General features: G+C 44.7%; 1 protein-coding gene across 4 annotated transcripts in view; it reads right to left on the bottom strand.

Annotated features, from left to right (window-relative positions):
• Positions 1 to 15,416, bottom strand: part of GAK (cyclin G associated kinase) — a 142,363-nt gene extending 126,947 nt beyond the window's left edge. For 2 of the 4 annotated variants that reach the window (XM_048851456.2, XM_048851457.2), the window contains exon 1: positions 6,920 to 7,194. In XM_048851456.2, the coding sequence (XP_048707413.1) occupies positions 6,920 to 7,061 (142 nt within the window). In that variant the 5' untranslated portion in view covers positions 7,062 to 7,194. Of the gene's footprint in view, positions 1 to 6,919; positions 7,195 to 15,381 lie in introns of those variants that run through there. The other 2 variants (XM_048851459.2, XM_048851460.1) reach the window with 2 other exon arrangements.
• Between the last annotated feature and the right edge of the window lie 3,075 nt (positions 15,417 to 18,491).

The following is an 18,491-nucleotide window of genomic DNA, read 5'->3' as shown; positions in this document are numbered from 1 at the left end:
ATTTAGTATCTAGTACTTATGAAGACTGAATTCACAGAGCTGTTTCTGTAGAAAAAATGTACAGACTTCTTCCAGGAAACAGTTTTTATTGATAGATGGGGAGGTCAAAGAAAAAGTCAATCTGTTGTCTTATACTTAGACAGCAAGATATTTGGAGCAGGGACTGGGGCTTTTTTAAGTTTGTTTTTTGTTCTGAGATTGTATAGCATCTAACACAACGGTGTCCTGGTCCATAATAATAGTAGTAGAAATAATGAAACATGCGGATTAATTTCATAGTTATTCAAATGGACTTGAAACGTGTCCAGCTTGGTAGAATGAAGTGGTCAGCTTCAGGATCTGGTGGATAAGCTAAGGAATTGCTACAGAATCATAGAATATCAGGGTTGGAAGGGACCTCAGGAGGTCATCTAGTCCAACCCCCTGCTCAAAGCAGGACCAATCCCCAACTAAATCATCCCAGCCATGGCTTTGTCAAGCCTGACCTTAAAAATATCTAAGGAAGGAGATTCCACCACCTCCCTAGGTAATGCATTCCAGTGTTTCACCACCCTCCTAGTGAAAAAGTTTTTCTTACTATCCAACCTAAACCTCCCCCACTGCAACTTGAGACCATTACTCCTTGTTCTGTCATCTGCTACCACTGAGAACAGTCTAGAGCCATCCTCTTTGGAACCCCCTTTCAGGTAGTTGAAAGCAGCTATCAAATCCCCCCTCATTCTTCTCTTCTGCAGACTAAACAATCCCAGTTCCCTCAGCCTCTCCTCATAAGTCATGTGTTCTAGGCCCCTAATCATTTTTATTGCCCGCCGCTGGGCTCTTTCCAGTTTTTCCACATCCTTCTTGTAGTGTGGGGCCCAAAACTGGACACAGTACTCCAGATGAGGCCTCACCAATGTCGGATAGAGGAGAACGATCACGTCCCTCGACCTGCTGGCAATTCCCTTACATATACATCCCAAAATGCCATTGGCCTTCTTGGCAACAAGGGCACACTGTTGACTCATATCCAGCTTCTCATCCACTGTAACCCCTAGGTCCTCTTCTGCAGAACTACGGCTGAGCCATTCGGTCCCTAGTCTGTAGCATGGGATTCTTCTGTCCTAAGTGCAGGACTCTGCATTTGTCCTTGTTGAACCTCATCAGATTTCTTTTGGCCCAATCCCCCAATTTGTCTAGGGCCCTCTGTATCCTATCCCTACCCTCCAGCGTATCTACCTCTCCTCCCAGTTTAGTGTCATCTGCAAACTTGCTGAGAGTGCAATCCACACCATCCTCCAGTTCATTTATGAAGATATTGAACAAAACCGGCCCCAGGACTGACCCTTGGGGCACTCCACTTGACACCAGCTGCCAACTAGACATGGAGCCATTGATCACTACCCGTTCAACCCGACAATCTAGCCAGCTTTCCATCTACCTTATAGTCCATTCATCCAGCCCATACTTCTTTAACTTGCTGGCAAGAATACTGTGGGAGACAGTGTCAAAAGTTTTGCTAAAGTCAAGGAACAACACATCCACGGCTTTCCCCTCATCCACAGAACCAGTAATCTCATCATAGAAGGCAATTAGATTAGTCAGGCATGACTTGCCCTTGGTGAATCCATGCTGACTGTTCCTGATCACTTTCCTCTCATCTAAGTGCTTCAGAATTGATTCCTTGAGGACTTGCTCCATGATTTTTCCAGGGACTGAGGTGAGGCTGACTGGCCTGTAGTTCCCAAGATCCTCCTCCTTCCTTTTTTAAAGATGGGCACTACATTAGCCGTTTTCCAGTCGTCCGGGACTTCCCCGGATCGCCATGAGTTTTCAAAGATAATGGCCAATGGCTCTGCAATCACATCCGCCAACTGCTTTAGCACTCTCGGATGCAACGCATCCGTCCCCATGGACTTGTGCTCGACCAGCTTTTCTAAATAGTCCCGAACCACTTCTTCCTTCACAGAGGGCTGGTCACCTCCTCCACATGCTGTGCTGCCCAGTGCTGTAGTCTGGGAGCTGACCTTGTTCGTGAAGACAGAGGCAAAAAAAGCATCGAGTACTTCAGCTTTTTCCACATCCTCTGTCACTAGGTTGTCTCCCTCATTCAGTAAGGGGCCCACACTTTCCTTGACTTTCTTCTTGTTGCCAACATACCTAAAGAAACCCTTCTTGTTACTCTTAACATCTCTTGCTAGCTGCAACTCCAGGTGTGATTTGGCCTTCCTGATTTCACTCCTGCATGCCCGAGCAATATTTTTATACTCTTCCCTGGTCATTTGTCCAATCTTCCACTTCTTGTAAGCTTCTTTTTTGTGTTTAAGATCAGCAAGGATTTCACTGTTAAGCCAAGCTGGTCGCCTGCCATATTTACTATTCCTTCTACACATTGGGATGGTTTGTCCCTGTAACCTCAATAAGGATTCCTCAAAATACAGCCAGCTCTCCTGGACTCCTTTCCCCCTCATGTTATACTCCCAGGAGATCCTGCCCATCAGTTCTCTGAGAGAGTCAAAGTCTGCTTTTCTGAAGTCCAGGGTCCGTATTCTGCTGCTTTCCTTTCCTCCTTCTGTCAGGATCCTGAACTCGACCATCTCATGGTCACTGCCTCCCAGGTTATCCGGGGGGAGGGATAGCTCAGTGGTTTGAGCATTGGCCTGCTAAACCCAGGGTTGTGAGTTCAATCCTTGAGGGGGCCATTTGGGATCAGGGCAAAAATTGGGGATTGGTCCTGCTTTGAGCAGGGGGTTGGACTAGATGACCTTCTGAGGTCCCTTCGAACCCTGGTATTCTATGGTATTCTATGGTTCCCATCCACTTTCGCTTCCCCTACGAATTCTTCCCGGTTGGTGGGCAGCAGGTCAAGAAGAGCTCTGCCCCTAGTTGGTTCCTCCAGCACTTGCACCAGGAAATTGCCCGCTACATTTCCAAAAACTTCCTGGATTGTCTGTGCACCGCTGTATTGCTCTCCCAGCAGATATCAGGGTGATTGAAGTTTCCCGTGAGAACCAGGGCCTGCGATCTAGTAACTTCTGTGAGTTGCCGGAAGAAAGCCTCGTCTACCTCATCCCCCTGGTCCGGTGGTCTATAGCAGACTCCCACCATGACATCACCCTTGTTCCTCACACTTCTAAACTTAATCCAGAGACACTCAGGTTTTTCTGCAGTTTAATGCCGGTGCTCTGAGCAGTCATACTGCTCCCTTACATACAGTGCAACTCCTCCACCTCTTCTGCCCTGCCTGTCCTTCCTGAACAGTTTATAGCCATCCATGACAGTACTCCAGTCATGTGAGTTATCCCACCAAGTTATTCCAATCACATCATAATTCCTTGACTGTGCCAGGACTGCCAGTTCTCCCTGCTTGTTTCCCAGGCTTTCCCATATACTTAAGTCTCACATTTAGGCTTAAAATCATCATCATTTAAAGTAAGCTATCCAAATGGCAAAATGGAAAATATGGGGCCCAGTCCTTCAAAGGTTCTCAGCCCTTTCTACAAGGTACTTAGTGCTCTCAATTCCTACTTAATGCAAACAGAGGGAACCATAAACTCTAAAAAAAAAGTACGTAACCTAACTGCCACTGAACAAAGTTAGCCTGGTGATCGGTGATGTAAAAATCAAATGCAGGCAGGGGGCACTTAGATGTTAGGAGTCTCAAAAGGGAATAGTACAAGATAAGATAACTTGGTTAAAAAAAAAAAAAAGTCAGGAACCTTATTTGTAAGTACTGAAGAGAAAGCTAATTGACCACAGTTATGTTTGTTCTTACCAGGAGGCCTCTTAAACACAATCTCAGAGCTGAGATCAATCCTGCTTTAGGCAATGAAACAGGAGAAAGTTCAAAGGACAGAAAATAATTCCTGATTTAAGTGTGGTAACAGCAGGAGGAGGAAAATGCTTCAGCCATCAAAGCATTTACAAGAGAGTATACTTTACAACAATACTTTACACAGCAGAAATCTGTGCACTTTGCAAAGAAAGGGCAAATGTCTTCTGGGATGTGTTGGCAGCCAGTTGGCTCTTGGACAAGTTTAGAAAAGACCAAGTAAGAGTTTCCTAAAATAATTTTGGAATTACAAGCAACTCAGAGGCAGACCTCTTTTTGAAGCCCACTTAAGGCAGGTCTACCCTTAAAAACTATACATATAAAATGATGGGGTCTAAATTAACTCTTACCACTCAAGAGAGAGATCTTGGAGTCATTGTGGATAGTTCCCTGAAAATATCCACTCAGTGTGCAGCGGCAGTCAAAAAAGTGAACAGAATGTTGGGAATCCTTAGGAAAGGGGTAGATAATAAGACAGAAAATATCATATTGCCTCTATATAAATCCATGGTATGCGCACATCTTGAATACTGTGTGCAGATGTGGTCACCCCATCTCAAAAAAGATACATTGGAATTGGAAAAGGTTCAGAAAAGTGCACCAAAAATTTTTAGAGGTATGGAACGGCTTCCGTTTGAGGAGAGATTGATAAGACTGAGACTTTTCAGCTTGGAAAAGAGACGGCTAAGGGGAGATATTATTGAGGTCTATAAAATAACGACTGGTGTGGAGAAAGTAGATAAGGAATGTTGTTTATTATTTCTCATAACACAAGAATTAGGGGTCACCAAATAAAATTAATAGGTAGCAAGTTTAAAAAACAAACAAAAGGAAGTATTTCTTCACACAACGCACAGTCAACCTGTGGAACTCTTTGCCAGAGGATGTTGTGAAGGCCACGACTAGAACAGGGTTCAAAAAAGAACTAGATAAGTTCAAGGAGGACAGGTCAATCAATGGCTATTAGCAGGATGGGCAGGGATGGTGTCCCTAGCCTCTGTTTGTCAGAAGCTGGGAATGGGCGACAGGGGATGGATCCACTGATGATTACCTGTTCGGTTCATTCCCTCAGAAGCACCTGGCATTGGCCACTGTCAGAAGACAAGATACCGGGCTAGACGGACCTTTGTTTTGACCATGTATGGCCATTTGTGTGTTCTCTTGCAAGTGTCTTTCTTCCTTTAATTCTCCTGTATTGTTCCCTGAAAACCGATGAGTTTATCCCCAATTAAAATTGTACATACCAGCCACCACAACTTGATAGTTTGATGTACAGTGAGGGCTCACTGAACATATTTATGTTGCACTCTGACAAATAATCATGACAACACTGCTTGACAAGTAGCAGCAAAGATTTACTTAAGGTTGAATTGGAGTTTACACTTTAGCCTGGTTTTCAGATACTCATCATCACTACCTCAAAAAATTCTCTTTTCCACTGTATTTTCCATTTTTGGGCTAAGGCCAAAAGGGATTTGAAAATTAGAAGAAGATCAAATTTGCCAATTTGAGTAATAAGATGGTGGAGGAAGACAACTTTCAGCTATTGGAAATTATTCTATATATACTTGCACACACAACTAAAACAGTCACTTTGGAAAGCTGCGACTTTCTACTACAAAGATCTATGACAATTATAACAGTGCAAACTTATAATTTAGGAATTTTTTCACCGTGAAGGTTATTCCTCAAATGGGGCTTCTGGGCATTACTGTAATACACACTATCAGCAGCAGCAACCTGCATAAACTCACCCAGCAGATTAAAAATATATCATGAAGTTAGAAGACAGATTAACATTTTACTTTCTTCCAACAAAGAAAACAACATGAAAGTTTATATGATGTTAACATTAGAATTTTTATCCTTCAGAACTTTCTCTGAGATATCTTACCTCCTCCACACTACATTTATAGAACATTATAGTGTTCGATGTAAATTTTTTAAATAAAACAGGTACATTTCAGCCTCAGATACGGACCTACAATTTCCAATGAAAACTGCACAAATATATGCAACAGCAATAATGAGTCTTATGTGTGCATTGTAGACAAGTTAACTCCTAGAACCAAATCATATATCCTGACTTGAATGTTTAAAATTAGTAACATTCGTATACCTTTTTTGCACTGAACAGCTTAACAAGTAATAAGGTACCGAACACTCTAGTTTATAGCCTTGGTGCAATTTTTTGTTAGATGTGCAAGTGTGAATATTTCTTTCCATTCCTGATTACACCACTAGATTTAATAAATATTTTAGAATACTTCTACTGTGTAAAAAAGTTAAGATACACACTTGCAGATTAGATATCGAGCAGCTAAAATAGTTTGCACCAAAAGCAACATGCTCATTTCTCCAGGTCAGGGTCTCAAACGTTTTCATATTGTGAACCACTTCTTTACATCTATTCCGCCTATTAGATCTGTCTCTCTCAAGACCCTGCAGACCACCTCTCAGCCCATTTGCAAAACATAACATCCCTGGTACCACAACAGCAAATACTTTTATAGAAATGAAATGTCAAAGAAGCATTTAACATATTTTAGCAACCATATGGAAGTAAAGGAAGCCAGCATCTTGTGACCAGATAATTCTCCAGACCACTAGCAATCAGTTAAGGGCCCACACCACAGCTTCAAATCAGAAAAGATACCGCCACATTTCATCCCGGTCCCACAAATCTAAGGGTATATCCCACTCCTGCTGATGTGGGGGGGTAGGAAAGAGAAACTATGAACAGCAATATGCCAAAGGCAAAACTTGGAAAGGGAGCCAGCCTTCATTCTGGAAGAGGAAGGGAAAAGATGGGTTATTTGTGAGGGGGAGTCACGGCTCTATCACCTTGCACGGACTAGTGAGGGGTTCAGCGCAGTCTCTAGCAATGCTGTGTACAGAGCGGATCGCTTATGTCGCTGTTTGCGCCTCTATAAGACTAACCCCACCGAACCCGGCGCCGGGGTGTGGCGCCGGCCGGGGGGGGGGCGGGGGGATGTGCAGCGCCCGGCGCCGGCGCTGGCCGGGGAGGGCGTGGGGGGGGATGTGCAGCGCCTGGCACCTGCCCCGCAGGAGGGCCCGGCCCAGGGGCGGCGACCCTGCCCCCCTCACCTTCGGCGATGACCCTCTTGATCCGCAGCTTCATGTCCCCCAGCTCCACCGTCTGCCCCACGAAGTCGTTGTGGTCGCGGCTGGCGGCCCCTAGGGAGCCGGGCCCCGCCAGGAAGTCCCAGGCCGACTGCAGCAGCGACATGGTCCCGCCGGGTTAATGGGGGAGCCGGGCCCGCTTCGGCTACTGCCTGCTCCTCGGAACAACAACACCCGAACCCGCCCCGCTGGCCACCGTACCCCGCCGGGGCCCACTTCCGTGAATGTTGCGTCATGTATGACCTCACCGCCCCGCCTCCATTGTGCCTGCCCGGCTGCGGCCGCCCGAGCCGCGCCCCTTTATCGGAGCCACGCCCCCCAACCCTGATCCCCACCGTTTCGCGGCAGGGGCGGCGCTTATATTGCGGCGCGGGGGGGGGGAGGATGTGAACTCTGGCCGGTTTAGGGGGGTCTAGCCTAGTTACCTGCCACTGACTCCCAGGCGCCCGCTCCCAGGGCAATCCCCTCATAGGGGGGTGCACTTACTGGGGGCACGCCGGATGCATGTGCACACTGGTGTGGGGGGATGTGCACAGGGGGGTATACCCATAATGTGAGGGGGATGGGTGCAGGGGGAGACCCATGTTGTGTGGGGGGAAGACCCATGGTGTGGGGGGATGTGCACCGGGGGGGGAACCCATGGTGTGGGGGGGATGGGTGCAGGGGGAGACCCATGGTGTGGGGGGATGTGCACAGTGGGTGCAGGGGAAGACCCATGGTGTGGGGGGATGTGCACACGGGGCGGAACCCATGGTGTGGGGGGGATGGGTGCAGGGGAAGACCCATGGTGTGGGGGGATGTGCACGGGGCGGGAACCCATGGTGTGGGGGGATGTGCGCAGTGGGTGAAGGGGGAGACCCACGGTGTGGGGGGATGTGCACGGGGGGGGAACCCATGGTGTGGGGTGGATGGGTGCAGGGGGAGACCCATGGTGTGGGGGGATGTGCGCAGTGGGTGCAGGGGAAGACCCATGGTGTGGGGGGATGTGTTCAGTGGATGGGGGGGAAGACCCATGGTGTGGGGGGATGTGCACCTGGGGTGAATGTGCACACACGGGGGAAGGGCTGGAGGGGGTGGAATGCGGGGAACCCATGCTGGGGAGAGGCACATGCACACCACATGTATGTTTGTGGGTAACCCACTCCTGAGGGGATCAACTCACCTGAAGGATGGGAGGAGACCCCCTCACCTTGGGTTGTGTATGGCAGAACCCCCTTACCTATGGCTGCACTCACCTGCGGGAGGGGGGGAATTAATGGGGGGTTCACACTGGGTGTGTGGGAGGGGACTCAGTCACCTCAGGACAGAAGGGGTGGGGAGGAACACATTCAGAGCTGCAGGAGAACCAGAATTTGCATCTTTGACGCTGGCAGACAAGGTGCCAGCTCATGCCAAGGCCCCAGGCCTTACTGAACAATGACAAATGCATAGCTGGAAACCAGTCTGGCTTAAGTGTATCGTTTAAATAGATATTAGAGTTTTGAGAATGTGTTTAGACTTAATGGAATGCTTGTAGGATGCTGCATATATTAATCCTTATTGTATCTGTGTCCCATGTTATAAGGTAATGTTTAAATGTTTGCTCTGTCACCATAAAAATATTTGCTAAGACTGTAAATCCCACACAGTCAGAGGAGAAACATTACGAAAGGTGAAATACTGGGGGAATATACTTTTCAGTTTACCACAAAAGCTGTTACCACCTCCCCAACAAACGAAAGTCTACAGACATCAGACAAGCCGTTGTGGACAAAATACTTTGATTGCTTTGCCTGCACCCCGGAAGAGGGTAGGTGCTCAAGTCCTCATCCCCTCACAGTTGGAATGCTGGGGAAAAGAAATAAAAATGCCTGCTAAGGAGAAATTGGTATCTTTATGCTGTCTGGACTCTGAGAGGCAAAGATTTCTAAACACAAGAAGGAGATCCCCATGCCATTTTGCTTGGGTTACCCCTAAAGAACATAAAAGCTTATTTCTCATATAAGCTTATGTTACCTTTTGAACTGAAGATTGTACCTCATTTGTGTGTGTATATTTATGTCCTTTAACTTTGTAAATACCTCTCATTTCTTTTTCTTCATTAATAAACCTTCAGTTAGTGTGTTACAGGATTGGTTACAGGCTTTGTCTTTGGATTGAGATCGAAGTACTGTACATTTGACCTGGAGTAAGTGACTGATCCTTTGCGACTGGGAGTAACCTGAACATTACTCCTGGGGGAATTCTGCACAAATTCATGTTGCCCGCAGATGACTTTGCTTCCCCGCAGAAAAATGACTTTCTGACAGGAAAGCAAAGGGAAGCTGCAAGAGCAGTCATGCACCACTCCCTAGCTGCGCAGGTACATTGTTTCAGACAACCGGAACAGCTGGCAGAGCTGGGGACACTCCAGCCAGTGGCTCCTCCCCTGAGCTGGGCAGGGCCCCAAGGTGTTTCTGGGGTAGGCCCAGGCCTTGTGCTGTGCCAGGGTTGGGTGGAACCTAACCACTGAATCCATGTCCTGGGGGTGGGGGCTTTGCTGGGTGATCTCCCACCTTGATGCAGCCTGTGCTCCACACTGCAATAGTGGATCCTCTGCATTTATTTATTGACAAATAAAACTTGCAGAATTTTTAATTTTTTGGCACAGAATGCCCTCAGGAATAGAACACTGTTGTGATATGTGGCATAAGCAACCATCTATCACAAAGTCCAGCTTGCCTAGGCGGCAAGATAGAGAATGCCCAATGGGACTGTCTAAGACTCCATGATAAGTCTGTTAGAGTGCTTTTGGAGTTCACATTTGTTACTGGGTTGGTAAAGAAAACACAACAGTTTCAGGTTTTTGACCTGCTTGTTGACAGTCTGCCCTGAGGTTGGCACTCAGGGTCATGAGCCACTCCAAACAGTGTGACAACATCCCATATAAAAGTTTACCCCTCCCCCTCCCAAAAAAGGGGGGGGGGGACGGTCCCAATTGGAATGCCAAGTCAGGTTTGTGAAATTTTCCACAGGAGGGACATTTTTAAAAATTCCATGGCAGTCAGGGAGCCAGATCTGGCAGTGAGCAAGGCAGAGTGACCAGCTGGTTTTCCATCAGATGTTTTGATGGAAGTGATGTGTTGGCCCAGCACTTTTCAGTAGTATCAAATCAATATTTTCTGACAGAAAACTAGGCCAGCGGGATACTTTCAAGTAACTCTAGCACCAGTCACCTCAAGAAGCATGCGGTAAAAAGAGGGTTTGAGGCACTCAAATGACCACAGTCCCCATGAAACCGAAGTCATGTAGCCCAAGACACAGCAGGAGTGTGAGGTGCTACCCCTTAGGGGAATGCATTGTTGGATGGGCTGGGGGAATGGTGCAGGAGACAGATGACAGGTGTAGAATCAGGCTGCAGTATCTGCCAGTGGATGCGTAGGAGGGAAAGGCTCGATGACTGGGATGGCATGGGTAGGAGCTGCATGCATAAATAGTAACAAGAAGCAGGCATGCTTAACATTGTTCAGCGGTGACAGAACTCATTAAGCAACAATTGCCTTGTTTACTTCTTATCTCTGGCTAGTATCAGCTGTTCAAAGTTCCTGCGTGCTGCACCACAGAATACCTGGGACCTTCTTTGTGTCTTTATCCATGGGGATCCCACTGATAATGCACATACACCTCACGCATGCAAAGATTGCTGTCATTTCTCCACCCATGTGCACTGGAGCCCCACATCTCATGCCTCCCAACATGAGGGCAGAATGGCCTCAAGCATCTCTCCATTCCCTCTGCTTGCCCATGGCAGGAGATCAGAACTTGGCAGAGTCTGCTTTTTACCCTGAAATGCCCTCGCATCTCATCAATTTTGTAAATGTTATAATTATTGTAATATTAGTTATTCCTATAATTAGTTTAGAAGATTGATCTCACTTAGGCAGAGAAGCCAACTCCTGGGCATCTGTACAACTGCAAATAGCAAGCCTTATTTGCTAAATATGACAGCGCTATGAGATACAGTAACAACATTCATTGACAAGCTCTCTGGAAGTGAGCTGACTGGCAATCTACCATTCCAGAGGGACAATTAGGAGCCAGAATTTCCCCCAGAGAGCCCTGAACACCTCTGATACAGCATCTACATCAATGTCTATAGCCATCACCATGTGATGGGAAACACGAGGGATTCCCAGAGCAGTCCAAATGACTACAGAAGATTTCCCCTTCAAAGGTTGAGGTCACGGTGAAATGTTATCCAAGGGATTATTAGAAAGCAAGTGAAATCTTAACTCTCTCTCTATATATATACTGAAGATGTATAGTTTAGACTTCCCCCATAATTGTTTTCAAAAGGATACCATACTGATTTATTTAACAATGCAAAAATAGTAAGAGGTAGTTCTCATCATGAACTAGCTGTGAAATATTAAATTTTACCTCATTTCTCAGCATCTAATTAAAAAGTTACTGCTACAACAGTAGCATGCATATTGGCAGCACAGGATTGTAAGCCCAGCCAAAAACACTTCAGAAGTACAGTTCAGAAGGAAGACAAACCCATCCCTGAGGTTTGGATTTATTTTGTTGTTCTTCTGACTCATGCTAAAAGCATGAGTCACCAGAGCAAACAGAACAGGTTCTAACTGTTTTTAATCTTAGTATCCTGGTTCTACATACAGAAAGCCTCTCTCCCTTTGGAGACCAGACAGGTCCCTTATTCCCAGAACAGATTTGACAACATAGGGGAAGCCACTTACTTTGCTTGGCTGACACTTCTGCTTCAGTCATTTTCTCCCTAACCCAGACAAACCAAATAAGAAAAGAAATAGTGCCCTTCTGCTTCAAGGGCCTCCCACTATGCAGCAAGAAGCATGTGGTTTTGAAAGCACCAATCTCAGTCCCCTGGCTGAAATATCTGATATCTAGCTCCACTGTTTATTCCTGGCTATATCCCACTGTCTTGTAGACAGGGACATGTTTTTATTGTAAAGAGGTGGTTTTTTAACTATAGAATTTTCTCCTGTTACTTGCCAGAGTACACCTCCCCAGAGGGTGAAGTCCAAAAATAAAATGCCTAGGCTATAATTTGCTCTTAGTCTGATTTGTTGTTATAGTTTCGTATTTTTTATGCATAAGAAAGGTTAAAAGCCATTATGTTTACTGTATGTGGTTTTATATAAAAAGCTTACATATCTCTTTCCAGAAGATGCCGGTTTTGATAGAGGCCAAGTGTATAAAATTGTAGCTGCTCGGTATTGCTAAAGTAAATTTTTTTCACTAGTCCCTATGTAGATAACTGGAATATTATAGGCAGTGCTAGCAGCAGCTTCTATAATTAAAGTTGCCCAACATTTCACAGTATAAGGTTCCATTTTAATTGCTTGTACTGTAGTCAAAACTTTAACCAGTTATGCTGAAGATTTATATACACCGGGGGTCTCCTTCAGGCCAATGATTTTGGGGGAAAAGTTTCCACTAAACCAGTTGAGCCATTTTCACAAAGCAAGTTAAAGAAAATTATGCCATTTTGCCCATGGTAAGAAGATTCTTAAAATGGTTTTGCAGAGAAGGTCTAGCACCTCTAGATTTTGCAACAGAGCCTGAAATTTGGCAGGGGGAGGCTGTGACAGAGTGCTGGGAGCTAGCACCTATTGAAATCCCAGGAGTAGGTAGCCCCATCAGAAGGCTCTTCCCCCAGCCTAAGGGAAGGAGGCACTAAAGGCCAGGGTTCATATAAAGTTGGGGGATAACAAATGACAAAGCAGGAACGGGAGTGTGGGTTACAGGGTCAAAAGCAGGGAGCCAGAAAGGGACACCTGAACAGAGAACCACGGACAGCGCCCACTGCTCCTCGAAAGCATCCAGGGAGCCAGTGGACCCAGCCCAGAGGAACTCTGTTTGGATACATGATCTAAAAGAGGAGTGGAAATAGGCCCCATTGTCGCAAAGCTCCTCCCCATCCAGCATCCTCCTCCTGGTATGGTGGATGGCAACTTCATGGGGCCACAGATAGGGTGTGCATAAATCAGGAGGTGTGAGTAAAAGTGCAACCTGGTGAAGAGGCTACTTGTGAGTATTAGAAGGCAGATCCAAGAAGAGCACCTTGCACTTGTAGTAGAAGGTGGTGAGGTTTGCAGTAGTTGCTAGTTACTGTGGGAGTTTATTCCACAGTCTCAGACCAGTCTCAGAGAAAGCGGTCTTCTGCACAGATGAGCTCTACTGTTAGGGTAAAAAGGATGATTGTGCCAGAGTTGTTGCCCATGGTCTTCAAGGCAGAACTTTGGGCAATCATTTAAAATGTACTAAGTATCAGAGGGGTAGTCGTGTTAGTCTATATCCACAAAAACAACAAAGAGTCCGGTGGCACCTTAAAGACTAACAGATTTATTTGGGCATGGGTCAATGTACTGGGTCAAGACAGTTTACTGCTTTGAAAATGAGGCCCAATACCTTGAATTTGATTACTCCTTAGAAAGCCAGTGTAGAGCACAGGCCTGATGTGCTTGCAATAGCCAGTGTTGCTGAGGAGGTGTATAGTAGTGTTCTCTATAAGCTGGAGTTTAGTATGGGCTGATAGCTTCATGGCCAGGTATATTGCATTGCTGTAATCCAGACAGGAGCTGACAAGTATGTAACACTGAGGCATGGTCATTATTTACCGGGATGGGATGGAGTTGCCTAGCCAGGAACACTCCTTAACTCGTGTCCATTAAATAAGGCCTGGGACAACACACAGGACAAATGAAGTAAAACAAAGTATTCAGGGAGCACATTCTATTCTGTACACTAAATAAGGCAGCAGGCCTGTGGAAAAGCTAGTATGTTATTATGTAATTTAGGGCTGTAATGCATGCGCCCAACAGGGATGAATTAAGGTTGCAGAAGCAACCTTAAATCAGGCATTCCTAAGCTTTTGAGTTCTTGACTTTACAACCTTAATATTCTAGAACCACAGCAATATTCTTTACAACCTTAATATTCTAGAACCACAGCAAGACTGAAAAGAGTCAATCCTCCAGGAAAAGAGAATGAACTAACCCTGCAAGAAATGGATCTTCACTATTCTTTCTTTCCACCAAGTTGCTGGTTGGTTCTTGATCCCAAAATGAGGTGAGAGAAAAGAGGCCTCATGCCTGTCTACTTAAGCACCTTTTACATAGAGTCTAGTACTTGTACTGAATCCTGCCCCAGGAACATCCAGTTCTGGGGGGGCCTAGGTCAACTCTTGACATTCAGTATCCTAACATTTTAATGGTGTTGAGAAAGCTATTTTGAATGATTCCAGCACCATTATCAACCGCTCCATTTATGTATCTCCAGACAATATTTTGACATGAGCATATTAAAATGGATGGTTAAGCTAGAACATGTTCTCCTCCTGGAATGGGTGTATCTAGTTCAAACTAGATTCATTTTGGATAAAGACACAGGGCCCTGTCCTGCCCTTGTGGGCATAGTGAAGACTTCCATTACAATCAATAAGATTGCTTCTGCTTATTCAAGGGAAGAACGGGGTCCTCCCTGCATAACAAGAGTGACCCATAACATTGTTTTGATTAATCGGGCGTGCATTTGTCAGTAGAAAGTTACTGAGGCAAGAACAGCTATCCAAATGCAAGCAGACTAACATGGCTCTAGGAGTTGCCCAAGTCAAGGCTCTCTTCTACCTCAATTGAGATTAGTATCGCAATTCAATTACTTGTGTTTGAGGTGAGCCCTGCCCCCCTCTTTTGGGTTGCCCTATTGCTAAATTCCCCTCCATTAATCAAAATGGCTACAAAACTACACATGGACAATATTCTATATTAGTTTAGAACAGGGAGATCATTTGCTCATCTGAAAGAGGAAGAATGTTCTTTCATATGTACTAGCCTTGTAGTCCTTGAAAAATTAAACAATTGTGCATCTCATGTTAATTTTGATTTACGTTTTCAGTCACTTGAGTTTACAAATCATTTCTACAACAGGAAAATGTTTATATTTCAAAACTTGGGTAGATTAAACTCATTCAGTTCAGAGTTTACACATAACCAAAATTAAAATTTAGGACAGCCCAAGCACAGAAAGTTTCAGGGCAATGAAGACTGGGGGCCTTGTCTACATTTAATATGCAGCAAGCTGGGGTATGAATGGACATGGCACTCGCCTATCATGCACTAAGAGACCATGTGGACCCAGCTACCACAGACTATAAAATTACAGTGGGAGTACACCAAACGGCACTACAGAACTTATAGTGCGTGGAAGCTGGGCCCACATGGCCAGTTAGAGCATAGCACTTAACTAGCTGTGTAAGCAAGCCCTGGATGTTTACACTGAAACACATACCAACTGTCACAAAAGTATACACACAAAGCTTTGACTCATGTTAAAGCAAACTTAAGTAAATGTTATCTCACAGCTAAGGCATATACAGATTATAATATGTAATATCCCATAATAGGTGAGCATTTTCACTAACTCACTTGGATAACTGCAGCAGAGACTAAGGGCAGGTCTTCTCTACCCGCCGGATCGGTGTAATGATCGATCTATCAGGGATCGATTTATCGCGTTTAGATGAGACGCGATAAATCGATCCCCGAACGCGCTCCCCATCGACTCCGGAACTCCAGCTCGCGAGAAGTGGAAGTGGAGTCGACGGGGGAGTGGCAGCGGTCGACTCACTGCCATCCTTACGGCCAGGTAAGTCGACCTAAGATATGCCAACTTCAGCTATGCTATTTGCGTAGCTGAAGTTGCGTATTTTAGGTGGACCCCCCCCCCCCCGACCCAGTGTAGACCAGGGCTAAAGGTTGTAAGTCACTTGAGTCCTTTCTGAAGAAATAAATGAAGAGACACTAGGTTTCATATACGTGTATTTAAAATGTAAAGCCAGCATAAAAGTTACATTGCTTATAATTATCAGTACCTAGTTCAGTTATAAGAATGTCATTTATTAGATTTTAAAAAAATTCTTTTCCCCTCTGACAGTTTAGTGGTCATACCTGCTCATTAAAAAGATTCTCCATTACAAGAGACAGATTTGGAAAAGCCTAATACACAAGCTTCTTTGGTATTTCCCATGTAATTCTTCTCTTCCAAAGTGCCCATAATATGCAGTCTGTTGATATATTGGTCTCTTCAAATCCAGTTCCCTGCATAAAAAGAAACAGAAGTATTTTTTTAAGTCTACCACTGCAAGAGAAGATGCAAGTATATTAGTGCAAGATATGCAAGATATGCAAGATACTCTGATGCCCTCCCCAGACAAACAAGGGGAATGATTTTAACTGACAGTGCAAACTATAATCTCTCCTCCATGAAATCATCCAAATTTACAAAGGGAACAGCAGCCACAGAATGGATTCAGGGTCCATTTATAGCACCTGAAAACCAAGAGCAGAGTGCCTGAAAGTCTAACTATCAGACACAATATCAGTATGCAGCTAGTAGCAGAAACATTTGGATCACCTTGCTCAGCCACAATGTTCACAAAATGTGCCTATGGACTTGAAATGTTTTTCTCCTATGCCTGTGCAAGTCTGTGGAAGGACACTTTGTTCATTTTAAATGTAACATAGGGTATATTCAAATGTAGCCATAAGACAGTCAAAGCCAGATCATATCCTCATGTAGGAAACATCCCGGAAAGGACCCTATGAAGGACAGTACTTCCACACTAGTAAATCTAAACACTAAATACCAATTTTCACAATGAACATGGGTTCTGCCAGATGAATATTTTCCAAACTAGCTAGTTTTTGTCTACACTAGGCTTTAGACCTGATAACAGCCATCAGTGGATAGATGCCAGTGTAGCTGCAATGGTGCAAGACACTACCGTGACAGGCAAAGCAACTTTTTGCAGGGGTGGAGCTTAACCCTGTTTGCAACCAAGGTAAATTGCACTAATGCAAGTCTAGTGTAATAAGGGTTTACCGTGCCTACACTTAGGGTTTACAGCTACTGGAATGGTCAATCTCTGATTTAAAAATTTTATTAAAGCTAATGTTAAAAAAAATATACACTACATAGGTTGAGAAAAGAGTGTTTGTACATCTGGGTATAGTGCTTAGATTATCCACAAATATAAAGTTAGTTTTTTAAAAGTCATATGATACATATAGTACATAATCAGCAATAACCCAAATTAGGTGAATAGATTTAACAATACAGTTTAGATATTAGAATCCGAATACTCGTGTACATCACTCATGAAAAGCTGCACAGAGATTTGGTTATAGAAAGCAAAATATATATCAATGAGTGGAGGTTGTCCCTCAGTAATTGGGAATTAGGTTGGTTGTCCATTTAGAAAAATACAATCCATGAGGAAAGTATTTGTTACTTTCCTGACTGCGCTTCTCATTGGCACTCCAGCTCATCCCTCCCAGTATTGCGGATGTCCGGTGATGTGTTCTATGTAGATGTCCCTCAACCACCTGATGGCGTCCAACACCATAAGTTGCCGCATCAGCCGAGAGTAGCGTTGACCAATTCCGCATTCTCTCAGTACTCACTCATTACTGGGGTCCCATGCACCTAAGGCTCTGATGATCAGTGCATGTGTCTGGACCTGGTAACCCTTAGCTCTCAAGGTTTCGGCCAGAGAGGCATATTTCTCTACAGTGGACTTGTGTCCCAATATCAGCTAACGTCTGAATCAATATGGGCCATTACTGCATTTCTCTGTAATGTAAGTTTCATTGAATCCAGGCTCACTGTACTTGTTAATCTTTATTTGAAGGGTTTATGTTTAATATAGGAGATTTCTTACTCTACTGTTCTTAAGCTAATTTCCTCTTGAGCACCTTATTGTCCTGGCTATTGCCCAAGTCTTAAAAACTAAGGTAAAGTGGAACAAGTACCATCAGGATATCCATAGATCTTCAAGCTGGAAAGAGGCTGTGTGGTCCAGAGCATGCAGGAGCCAATATCAGGACCACATACCACACCAGTACTTACGTTTGGACAAGACTATTTTAAAACAAGATGTACGGGCCTGATCCAAAGCTTACTGCAATCAATGGAAAAAATTCCTATTGACTCCAATACGCTTTGCATCAGACCCAATTTAGAAGATGCTAATACTTAAAAGGCCAAGTAAATGAGCAACAAAGCAGCAAGACTGTCAAAGGGTGGGGTTCCCTCAGCATGGATTCTTCATTGCAAACAGACCTCACACACTCCTGCATAGATTCAACATCATATGCGTTATTTACAATGTGCTATACAAGTGCTTGTCCCCCACAACATAAGGCTTTTACTTTCTCCTCACATACAGGGTGAGAAACAGGGAGAGATCTCATCTCTCTGAGATCATGGGTTAGCCTCAGGGGCGGCCCTAGACTAGCTGCCAGCAACGAGATCTAGGCTGAGGTTTTTGGTAAACTGCAAAACATTTTGCCCCTTTTTTCCTTGTAATGTTTTTTTTTTTAACCAGAGGCTTAATTATTCGGTTTGTCTGTCCGTCTGTCCACCCAATGTTTCTGAGATCAGATAAAATAGAGACACGAAATTTTCAGAATAGATTTGTACACAACAGCTAGATGATATTTCAGTCTGATTTCAAATAAAAATGCATTACAAATGT

Source organism: Caretta caretta, chromosome 5 (genome assembly GCF_965140235.1).
Source record: "Caretta caretta isolate rCarCar2 chromosome 5, rCarCar1.hap1, whole genome shotgun sequence".
NCBI classification, from domain to species: domain Eukaryota; kingdom Metazoa; phylum Chordata; order Testudines; family Cheloniidae; genus Caretta; species Caretta caretta.
This window is presented reverse-complemented; position numbering and strand designations above follow the sequence as displayed.